Genomic DNA, 12,352 nt, shown 5'->3' with positions numbered 1-12,352 from the left:
TAAGGCAAAGAAAGTCATGCGAAAGAAAACAGAAATATCTAAGCCAGATGGAGTGACAAACAGTAGCGGAACTACCTTGTTAGCATGTGGGTCAATTGACCCATGTGAGTTTATGAATAAAAAAAATTTACATGTATATTTCTTTGGAAATCTGGGAAATAATGTAAAATTTAGTAAATTGACCCCTATGATATATGGTAATTATGAATTTGACCCCCTTGACAAATTTTCCTAGTTCCGCCACTGGTGACAAAAACGTTTTTGTGTGATAGCTATTATTTTTTTTTTATCAACGTACAAGATTTGTAGATAAATTAGAATCTAACACTACTAAAAGGGGAATAAGCAGTGCAGGGAGCGTGCCACGTCAGCGTTTATATTCGAACCAATCAGAGACGAGCTTTTTTACACGTCAGACGGGCTCTTGCTCCGTGTGGGCTTCATCTGAAAGCGTACCATTCGTGCCATTTGGGCTTTATCGTTCATCCAAAAAGCGTGCCGTTTGGGCTTTGTCGGAGTTATTCTTCTGCGTCTGCTTTTGCCCCTCACCTCTATCACTTCGTCTTCCCGATCGAAGAGAAACGAAGCCGAGAATCAATCGATCCACTTCTACGCAATCGATACTTTCATTTCAATCAATCAATAACTCCTTTATGATTTCGTTTCACCTTCCTCTTTTCCTCCTTCTTTATATACTGATCTTCTTTTCAATCAAACCAAAACCCTAAAACCACTCCACGCTTAGACCATGGCGATGAAACGAAATGGGAAGTCTCCTGTCTCCTCCGAATCTGATGAGAAAGTTATGTTCTTCAAAGATGTCTCTCTAGGGCCGCATGCAACTCAGTTGCGCTTCCGACTCATCCATTTCTGGGAGGCTCGGAACCCGATCAAGAAGACGCTGATTGGCCTCGAATTGCTCCTCATCGACGAACTGGTGAGTCAATTCTCCAAAAAATAGTTTTGATTCCTTGATATCTATGTTTTCTGAGAATTTTAAACGTTTGTTTAAACTTTTCTATTGCCCCTACAGGTTCATGTATAGGTTTTGTTCATGAAACATCTCTAGAATGTTTCTCTGCTTTCACTGGAGATTCGAGTTTAGGTTTTCTGTTTGATCTTTCGTATAGATATTTTAAAAAAATATTTTAAAAAAAATGCTCTGCTCACATTCAAAATGTTCTGTGTTACTTCTAGATGTTTGTTTTAAACCGTGAGACCTATATTTTCTGAAAATTTTAAACGTTTGTTTTAGCTTCGGAGAGTGAGCTAGGGTTTTGATGAATATATTTGGAGAATTGTTATGAGATTGGTTTATTAGTTAAAGTAGGGTTCTGGGTTTTCAATCTACTAACGTGATTTGTTATTCTTTTTTGACAACAGGGGACTGTTATTCAAGGATTCATCCCACCGGGGCGTATTAAAAAATATTTGCCTGATATGAAACAAGGATCAGTTTACCAACTCAACAACTTCTACGGTTCGAAAAACAAACCGATGTATCGGGTTGCTGATCATATCGCAACCGTGTCTTTCACGTGGAACTCTGAGATGTCGGTTCTTCACGAGGTTCCCATCTCATTTGATGAAGACCGTTTCAGGTTTCATTCATATGAAGATTTTGAAGCTAACTGTGATCTCAAAGGTGACCTCTACGGTAAGCTCTCTAATTTTATAAGTCATCTCTCAGTTACATTGGTATATATTCCTGGTTAGATAATGAAATCTATATTTTTGGGGGGTTAAGTATTTAGTTCGAGTTTTTAGAGTTTTTGTTTGTCTTGAACATCATCTGAAGTGAATTGTGAATATTATTGCAGATTCGGTTTGTTAAGTTACATGTTACATTCCATGAATTTTTATTAACCATCTAACTCTATTCATGGACATTGTTATAGATGTATTTAGTTCGAGTTTTTAGAGTTTATGTTTGTCTTGAACATCATCTGAAGTGAATTGTGAATATTATTGTAGATTTGGTTTGTTAGGTTACATGTTACATTCCATGAATTTTTATTATACTTTTACAATTTTTTGTTTGTTTTGAACGTCCTCTGAAGTTATTATTACAAGAGGCACATGCCGATGAGTTGTTTTCAATCAATCGGTTTGTAGTAAAGTTAGTAAGTTCATACCAGGAGTTTTAGTTCAAGTTTTTAGAGTTTTTGGTTTGTTTTGAACATCATCTGAAGTGAATTGTGAATTGTGAATCTTATTTTAATTCGGTTTGTTAAGTCTTGATTCAGTTTGTTAAGTAACATGTTACATTCCAAGAATTTTTATTAACCATCTAACTTACACTCTTCTTGGACATTGTAATAGATGTTGTTGGCCACATGAAACTGGTCAATGGACAGACCCTTATTGAGCGTCCCATCCTTGACGAAGTGGAGATAGCAGCCTCTCGGCGCATTATGGTGCATGTGCAATCACATGAGTAAGTGTATTTTTTATTTTCAAGTCACCATCTCTCAGTAGTTCCTAAATCCGTAAGAGCTTATTTTGTTTTGCAGTGGGCCTGTGATGAAGCTCTACCTTTGGGACCATGCTGCAACAGACTTTTGCAAGAAGTTCAATTCCTATGAAAATACTCCCACAGTTCTTTTGGTCACGACTGTTAACACCAAACGTCTCGGAGGTTATCTTTCTATCTCTAGACTCATGTTTTCATTGATAATAGTGACACATTTTCGAAAAAGTTTGCCACTGTTCGCTTATGAGATACTAAGTTATTAAACATTCCAAAAACGTTTTTTATTTGTCATAGGTTGATAATTTATCATGTGTGACATAGATTATATATTTTTACAGCCTTATTAATCATATATAGCATGCCGAGTTAATCCATAGAAGCAGAGCATTTGTACAACTTATATATTTTCACATTGTCATTTTTATGCATATTTTCACTCATTCGTTTTAAATGTTTCTTTCATTATTGGACAGGTACCCTTGCCCTGACCTCTATGTCCTCCACAAGGCTCTTCATGGACTATGACGTCCAACCAACCAAAGATTACTTCACCTGGTATGTATCCAAGTCTTCAACATCTACTTTTCACAAGTTCATCTGAAGCGCACACTTACACATATTGCAGTGATTAACTGGAACAGTGCTTTATGTTTTGTATCAGGCTTGCCTCTAACCCAGAGATTGCTAACCAGGTTAGTGCAGAGGTGGTTACTAAACGTGAGGCACTGACTATAGCAGAAATATTCTCCTACATGACTCAGGAATCTGCAAAGGTAAAAATAAAGCTAAATATTTCTTCCTCCTTTTGAAACGCTTTGATATTTATATCAAATTTTATACACGGTTGCAGGATGCCTTTTTTGAGTGCACGGCTACGATTGATGATGTTGTGCATGGCTCTGCTTGGTACTATATTGGATGCAGTGAGTGCCATGCTAAGGCTACCAAAGGCGCAACTTCATTGATTTGTACGAACACAAGATGTGAGAAGGTTAACACAACTGGTGTTGCACAGTATGTTTTCTCGCCTGAATATTCAATTACTCTTACGCTGCTATTAGTTTCTGATTATTAAAATTGTGACGTTGGCTTCTGTTTCTTTCACAACAGGTACCGTGCAAAGATTTCAGTTTATGACAACAGTGAACAAGCTTTTTTTGTCCTACTTGGTGATGCTGGTCGTGAGTTGACTGGGAGGCACGCATCCGAGTTAGTTACCAACTACTTTGAGGTAATTGCGCATCAGTTTATACTCTCAAATGATTTAAACTCACGTTATTGTACTTGAATGCAAGGCTAATGAACACAAAGGAGCTGACCATGAGGTGCCTGTTCCGGAAGCTCTAATCAGCATCATCGGACAGACACATAAGTTTTGTGTGAAAGTTACAGATCACAACTTCTCAGGCAATACCCGTGCTATTACTGTCACCAAGATCCTCTCTCTAGACACCCCACCACCCACAGAAGTCTCGGTTGAAAGCAACATTGCTGCAACGTCCGAGGAAACAGTGAAGACTGGAAACGAAGTGTGTGGAACTTCCAACGGCCGTGGAGACCCTGCAGATGGGGAGAGTAAGAGGATCTCTGCAGATGCTGAGACATCGACAGCTAAGCGTCCAAGATGTTAGAAGTTGAGCTCCCACTCATCTTCTCACGTATTGCATGCTTCAATGATGTTTACGTCTTTTTCAGTTTAAGTATTGACTTATGATTTTCTTTCAGTTGTTTTACTTTTCAGTGTTTTTTTCCCCTTGAAACATCATGTCTACTTTGCATGATTATCAGCTTATAATCATGTATACTGTTTTATCTATCTGCTTCTTCAGAATTACTTTCTCAGTTTATTATTTATGTCTTCAGAAACAAGTTCTAATGTATATTTGATAACATCTATGACATGAAATGTAAATAGTTCAGAGTTTAGGAGTGGAAAGACATTAATATATGATTTTGTGATTACCATTGACCAATAAATTATCAAATAATATAAGCTACTTACAAGTTACAACCAAGCCGCAGCCTTTAGATCCTTATAAGCCAAGAGAGATAGAAAATTCCATGTTCTTATCGTCACAAACATCATCCCAACAATATATAAAAATACTGATCCTTATTTAATTTATTATAAACACAACTACTAAACTGCACCATGTGCAGTAAAGAATTTTTTTAATCTAACTTATATTTAAAAATAAATTTTACAAAATATTATAGATTTTGCTATTTGCTTACTACTATTAAATATAAATTTGATATATAAAAAAACTGCTTAAAATACAAAAAAAAAAAAGAAATACGCAACTTAATACAAGCTCAACAGAATAATGTATATAGTAATAAGATAAAAACTAATAATTCAGATATACTAGCAGCATAGCACCACTTACCAAAATTATATAATAACAGTTGAATCAATAACTTCAGCCATAACCATCATTTTACAAGAGATGCATTACTCTGTATATATAAAAAGAGTTACAATACAATTTCACAAGAAAAAACCCTACTCAGTTCTAAAAAAGGCAAGTTTACTTCAATTTAATCATATTATACGGAAAAATCCGGGCGTAGCCCGGAAAAACCCTCTAGTACATTGAAAAGTTGATACTCCATAAGTGGGACCGTGTAGGTTTGATGTTTGATAGGAGCAATGATATTTCTTTCTAACGTCCATGCATGTTGATTAGTTACTATCAGTTTTCGATATAAGGTTTCAAAGTTTTAATGGAAATTTAATTTTCATTAAACTAATATCAACCTGCCATCATTGACAAAGAGTAAAAAGAGAATTTTGCTACAGAGTGAACAAACAAAATCTATTTACTTAGCCATTTTCAAATACTAACATTCAGATTAACAAATAAGCTGCTTTATCTATATTTCATCTACGAAGATATACAGCGAAACATATTGAAATACATCGAGTACATATTTATAAATTCACCAGCTGTAATTATGTGATTACAAATAAACAAAGACGCCACAAAGTCTACATAGTCTTGTTGATATATATTATATATATATTATATATATATGGACAACAAAGATAGGATAACAAAAAGGGGATACTATATAAGTAGTTTATAATGTGGATTCCGTTTTCAGTTAGAATCATATCACGTTTTAGGTCCTTAAGATAAAAAGTGGAAGGACTATTCAATAGTTACATCCATCAGACTAGTCGATAACCACATTCATCATCACGTTAGTCAAATTTTGGTCCAAATTACCTATTTGTTATCACCACCAACACAATCACTAGGCTGGGAATGTGAAACTATTAACAGAATCTTTGGCTTTCTATTGAATTAGATAACTTAGGTTTAAGGTTTAATCATGTTTAGTCAGTTTTTTTTTAGTAACACAATGGTTGAGGAGGTTCTGAGCAGATGAGGTGGAACCACTAACGATAAGGAAGGCCATAAGGGTATTAAATGTAAATTAAGAAAATTTATTTTTATCTCAATATTAGTCTATAAATACCTAATCACTCAGAGCTCACTTGACTCAGGCTTCCAAGTCTTGTAAACAAGACAGACAAAAAGATACTACATACTAATGGCTAATATGCCAAGTTCATCGAAGCTCCTTGCGGTGATGCTTTTCTCATTCGTGGCGCTTTTCATAATCTCCCAGGCTCGAACCTTTCCTACAGGTACGTTTCCACATACATCATCATATAAACATATTATATCAAATCAAATCTTGATGAATCATTGGTTTCGTATCAACAGTGGCAGTATTATTAAGTAATATGGTTATGATATACAGGTAGGAAGTTAACTGATTATCCGCCTCAAACGTACGGACCTTATCCTGTTCCTGTTCCTCCTCAATGTTTCTACCCACCTTATTGTCGTCCATGAGAGAATTTGGTCACATGAATTATTATCAAATAAAATAAGGGGATGTATTTGTGTATATGGGTTATGGGTATTTACAGTATTGCAGTTTGTAATGAATAAGTGATATTTATGTTTCTTTTGTTGGCCATCATGATGATATCTCTGTTTAATGAACCAAAGTTACCACCAGTGCCATCCCGAAACTTTTCCGAGGCGCAAAACATGTCAAAGTTATGTGGCCCATATATAATTATATTTTAGAACTGTTAATCAAAAACTGTATGTACAATTTAGTTGTGAACTAGCTCGAAGCATTGAAGAGGAAGAAACGACTCAGAATCTTTTGAGACTGTAGCAGTGTAGCCACAGCTTCACCAAAGCTTTGTAAACGTTCCATAAATTCTGTTTTAAAATAAATAAAAAACTTACAAACAAAATGTTTTTAGGGAAATAGGGACGTATAGCCACAAAAAACAATAATTAAGTAACTAACCAAAAAATAAAGTACTTCTATTATTTTTATAATATATATTATATTGTCCCTGTTCTCCGGTTAATGAAAGAGAAAAATATATTTTCTTTCTTCTTCGATTATCAACTACCACCATTTATCTTTTGTCACCATTACAATACGATCATCTTCAATTATATAGCCATCATAACCATCTCCAAATCCATAATTTATGCTAGGTATGTCGTCTTCGCTTTTGAAATCTACAGACAACTGTTTTCTCCATAACCACCACTGCACCACACATCCGACATGATCACTGCCATAAAATCCATAATACTATTCTATTTGCTATTTCATACCATTCAGTTTGTTCTACACCATTGATATTTGGGTTAGGATTTATATTTTCTTTTAGAGTTTAATGATTAGTGTTTTACGTTTAGTTTATGAGAGGTTTGGTTTGACATTGGGATAAGCATTACTTTTTTCCATGTAATCATAGACATTTTAAAATTTGAACAATATGAACTATACTATTTTGTTTGTTACTATTCTATTTTGATACTACTTCATATTATGTACTATGTGCATATTTTGATATTTGGGTTAGAATTTATATTTCCTTTTAGGTTTTAGTGATTAGTGTTTTGGGTTTAGTTTATGGAAGGTTTGAGTTAACATTGGGGTAAGCATTAATTCTTTCATTGCAATCATATACGTTTCAAAATTTGAACAATATGTACTAGACTATTTGATACGTTCCATTCTATTTATAATATCTCTTTCTTCAACCATATTAATTATGTCGGTGATTACCACAAGCACCACCACAACCATAGTAATCTTAATTATGAAAAATCATCTTTTTCATGTATCCACGACCGCTTCATTCTCCATAACCACTACCACCATAGTTTTTACACCGTCGTTGTAACCATCACCACCACATCTTCCGTCCATTGCCATTGCGGTAACCACCACCATCCATCATCCATTGTTGAGCACCGTTGATTTTCTTACCAGTTACAGTTTTGATATTTTAGGTCCACATATTTTTCACCATCAACGTCATCATTTATTTCTTTTTTCACCTGCAACTTGTTATGAAAAATGATAAAACCAGATGAAACTTGAAAAAAATTGTTAGTAACTTAATAATGTCAAAATCATAGCTATATTCTTCATTTTACCTCCAAAATTAGTTATTTGGCAAATTAACCCATGTTTTTATCTATTACGAAAGCCTTTTTAACAACAAAAAAAGATATGTTTTATCTATACATAAAAGTCCCCTCGAATCCGTCCATATATCTGCCACCTACGCATGGGATGAGCAGCTCCTCACCTAACTCTTAAGGAAAAACCTCACGTGTGTATATACGCGAAGATAGAACTGAACTCTTGTTTGTTACTAAAGCAAAAATTAAATTAACTTGTTCCGTTACAAATCGTAGTACTATACTAGTAGAGAACCGGGTCGGATAGAAAAACCCGTATTAAACGGGTCGGATACTAAATCCTCGTCAAAGATAAACAACACTTCTCCTTTCTATATATACGATTGCACCGACGCCTTTGAACGTCCGTCACTTCCACTTCCACTTCCACTTCCACTTCCTCTCTATTGTTCATCAACAGCCAAAGCCATGCCTCACACTCTCGGCCTCACCAAACCCAACTCCACCGATCATCCCAAGGTTTGTCTCTTATTCTCTCTCGTATCAACGATCCACCGTTTCAGATCCATAGATTTGATCGATTTTTTTGTTTTGTGTTTTGAGCAGATCTCGTTCGCTGCGAAGGAGATCGATGTGACGGAGTGGAAAGGGGACTTACTAGTTGTCGGCGTGACGGAGAAAGACTTGACTAAAGACGATGGTTCGAAGTTCGAGAACCCGATCTTGAACAAGCTCGATGCTCACACGAGTGGACTCTTAGCTTTAGTCTCTTCCGAGGAAGATTTCACTGGCAAACCGGGTCAGTCAACGGTTCTTAGGCTTCCCGGTTTAGCAACCAAACGGATCGGTTTAATCGGTTTAGGAAAACCAGCTTCATCATCATCATCTCCAACAGCTTTTCATAGCCTTGGTGAAGGTGTGGCTAACGTGTCAAAGGCTTCTCAGTCGAGCACCGTTGCTGTTGCTCTTGCATCGCCTGAGAGTGAATCCAAGCTTAGCTCTGCTTCAGCTTTAGCTTCAGGTAAGCTAAGTCTAGTACAACGCAAGTTAGAGTCTTTGGGGGCTTATTGTTGACTTTGTGTGGACAGGCGTGGTGCTGGGGCTATTCGAAGACGGGAGGTATAAGTCTGATTCAAAGAAACCATCTTTGAGCTCTGTTGATATCATTGGGTTCGGAACTGGAGCTGAAGTTGAGAAGAAGCTTAAGTATGCTGAAGATGTTTCTTACGGTGTGATTTTCGGGAGAGAGCTTATTAACTCTCCTGCTAATGTGCTCACTCCTGGTATGGATCTGTGTGTATCTAAGAACTCATTGGTTTCAGTGAGTTGTAGTAAGCTGATCTGTTTTTTTGTCGTTTTCAGCTGTGTTAGCTGAGGAAGCAGCAAAAGTGGCTTCTACGTACAGTGATGTGTTTACAGCAAACATCTTGAACGAGGAGCAATGCAAGGAGTTGAAGATGGGATCTTATCTAGCTGTTGCTGCTGCTTCGGCTAATCCTCCTTTCTTCATTCACCTTGTGTATAAACCTAAGAGTGGCGATGTTAAGACCAAACTTGCTCTTGTTGGAAAAGGATTGACCTTTGACAGGTGAGGATTTGACATCTGCTTTGTATTGGTCTCTTGTTTCTTGTTGTTGTTGATTGAAAGTTTTGTGTTGTCAGTGGTGGCTACAACATTAAGACTGGACCTGGCTGCTCCATTGAGCTCATGAAATTCGACATGGGTGGTTCAGCTGCTGTTCTTGGTGCTGCTAAAGCCATTGGTGAGATTAAGCCTCCTGGTGTTGAGGTAAGCTTCTTCCCCCATCAAGTTCTTGTGAAGCTAGACTAGAGTATGTTATTGAAACTAACCAATTGGTCTTCCACAAACAGGTTCATTTCATCGTTGCAGCCTGTGAGAATATGATTAGTGGAACTGGAATGAGACCTGGAGATGTCATCACAGCCTCAAACGGAAAGACCATTGAGGTATCAGAGAATATTTTTTGTTAGTTTTAAGTTCAAGCTTTTACTTTGTATGGCGGTGCTAAGTGTTGGCAATGGTGTTTTCAGGTGAACAACACCGATGCTGAAGGTCGTCTAACACTTGCTGATGCTCTAGTGTATGCTTGTAACCAAGGCGTTGACAAGGTATTGCGTTGGTTATCCTTCGTTTATTGATAAGAGAACCTATAGAGGCTTGTTTCTATAAAAAAATTCAACAAACTTGCAGATTGTTGACCTCGCTACGTTGACTGGAGCCTGTGTTATTGCATTGGGAACATCAGTGGCAGGTATGTAGTTAAATAGCCATAAAGAAACCATTCATCTTTGTCTTACTTTTGTGCTGGGATTCTTTGATCAATACTGGCTCGTGATGGTTAATTGTTCGGTGCTTTTCACTTGGCAGGTATCTACACACCTAACGACGAGCTTGCAAAGGAAGTGATTGCTGCATCAGAGAAGAGTGGAGAGAAGCTGTGGAGGATGCCATTAGAGGAGAGCTATTGGGAGATGATGAAGTCTGGATGTGCTGATATGGTCAACACAGGCGGGCGTGCAGGAGGTTCCATCACCGCAGCTCTCTTCCTGAAACAGGTGAAATCAAATACTGTTTTTAAAGACTATAGCATGTTATTGATATAAAATAATTGTGAAAAATGACAAAACAATCTGCACATGTTTTTGATCTTAAATAATGTTAAAAAATGACGAAACAATCTGCTAAAATCTTGGTTTCTCTCAGTTTGTGAGCGAGAAAGTACAATGGATGCATATAGACATGGCTGGGCCAGTGTGGAACGAAAAGAAGAAATCTGGGACTGGGTTTGGTGTTGCTACGCTTGTGGAATGGGTGCAGACTAATTCTTCTTCATAGAGGATGAAATAAAGTGTTTCGGATGTTGTGGTTACTGGTTTTAATAAGGTTGTCAAAAGTTATCGTGTTTTGGATTTGGTCTACTTGTTCCGAACAGTTACGTTATCAGGTGTTGAATAAAAGGGGTCTTTTGCTTATGTCGTGCAAAAAATCTGTTTGAAACTTCTGAATCTTCAACATTGGTTCTTCTGTTCTTGAAAAAATAAATTAAGATTTCTATAATATCATTGAGAAATGAGTTAAGTGCAGTGTTCTAAAAACTGGACTCTGATTCGCTCTTTTAACCGATGGTGGTAAAAATGTCAATTGGAATGTTCATGTCTAATAGATATGTCTAAATGACAAAGCAGTTTATAAGACATTATATTTCGTAAGCCTAAATTGTACCTAGACCAAACCCAAATAGACCATTCTAAATGGATTGCTCGCGGGCCTAAATAAAATTTCTACTTTAGTATACTAAATATATAAAAAACATAATTTCATATTCAATTTATATAAAAATATATATACAATGTAAGAAATGTGATTTTACGATTTTAGCAAGAAAACACAATTTTGCAAATTTGACGAAAACATGATTTTGCGGCTTTGGTGGAAAAACATGATTTTGCGGTTTTAGCGAGAAAACGCAATTTTGCGATTTACAAAAATGTGATTTTATGGTTTCGGTGGAAAACGTGATTTTGCAGTTTTGGCGAGAAAACATGATTTTGCGGTTTTGACGGGAAAATGTGATTTTGCGGTTTGGCGGAAAAATGTGATTTTACGGTTTTGCAGTTTTAACAGAAAAAATTGATTTTATTTTTTTCTCAACTTAAAAACTCTATATTTTTTTAGTTTATTGGACGCCCATGTCTAAATGGTTTTTGCCCATCTAATTTGGAGTTAATGAGTTTCGGTCCAATTGGACAACTCTAATTTTTAGGCCTAATATAGTCAGACCATTTGGGTTTGGTCTTGGCTAACCATGGTCATTAAACCCATTTGACATCCCTAGATTATGAGTTGTACTAAAAATCGGATTGAAGTTAAACTGGTAAACCCGGTAAAAAACTAGTAAATCATTAACCCGGTTCAATATTAAAATGCGGTTATCTTAAATTCAAGTTGAAAATTAAAAATTGCAACTTTTAGATTATGTTCATTAAAAATCATATTTTAAAATATATATTTCTAAATAAATTAGTTTTCATTGTATTTTTATACTATATTTTAAGTTTTCATTTTATTTATGTATCAATTTTAGTTAGGTTCTAGTAATGAGGTAAAATTTTATAAACATAATTTTATAATTATACATATATATTTAATTAATTTAAAATTAAATTAAAATTTGAAACCCGGTTGAACCGGTCTGACCATTGACCCAATTACAATGTCGAATCAATGTTCGGTCCGTTTTTCAAACATTGGTTAATTGTTTCTATGACTAAATGTTATTATTACTTTTAGATTTTCAGTTAATAGTATTTATCTTTCTTTTTTTTGAAAATAATTACAATTGAAATATTTAAAATCTTGATAATATTAGATTTGCTT

General features: G+C 35.7%; 2 protein-coding genes across 2 annotated transcripts; both read left to right on the top strand.

The window, feature by feature from the left end:
- Window positions 1-325: 325 nt before the first annotated feature.
- LOC106414293 lies at window positions 326-5,060 on the top strand. The gene is made up of 9 exons (XM_022707081.2): window positions 326-937; window positions 1,384-1,657; window positions 2,323-2,437; window positions 2,514-2,638; window positions 2,947-3,028; window positions 3,135-3,246; window positions 3,324-3,487; window positions 3,584-3,704; window positions 3,769-5,060. Exons 1-9 carry the CDS (start codon window positions 749-751, stop codon window positions 4,102-4,104), a joined length of 1,518 nt encoding a protein of 505 aa, XP_022562802.1. The 5' UTR covers window positions 326-748; the 3' UTR covers window positions 4,105-5,060.
- Window positions 5,061-8,191: 3,131 nt separating this feature from the next.
- On the top strand, window positions 8,192-10,947 carry LOC106446537 (leucine aminopeptidase 1). Its single transcript, XM_013888307.3, has 10 exons — window positions 8,192-8,472; window positions 8,560-8,974; window positions 9,042-9,236; window positions 9,316-9,541; window positions 9,616-9,742; window positions 9,826-9,921; window positions 10,006-10,083; window positions 10,166-10,226; window positions 10,343-10,530; window positions 10,679-10,947. Exons 1-10 carry the CDS (start codon window positions 8,422-8,424, stop codon window positions 10,808-10,810), a joined length of 1,569 nt encoding a protein of 522 aa, XP_013743761.2. The 5' UTR covers window positions 8,192-8,421; the 3' UTR covers window positions 10,811-10,947.
- The last annotated feature ends 1,405 nt before the right edge of the window (window positions 10,948-12,352 follow it).

Source organism: Brassica napus, chromosome A4 (genome assembly GCF_020379485.1).
Source record: "Brassica napus cultivar Da-Ae chromosome A4, Da-Ae, whole genome shotgun sequence".
NCBI classification, from domain to species: domain Eukaryota; kingdom Viridiplantae; phylum Streptophyta; class Magnoliopsida; order Brassicales; family Brassicaceae; genus Brassica; species Brassica napus.
Note: the sequence above shows the minus strand (reverse complement) of the source record. Positions and strands in the feature narration are given on the sequence as shown.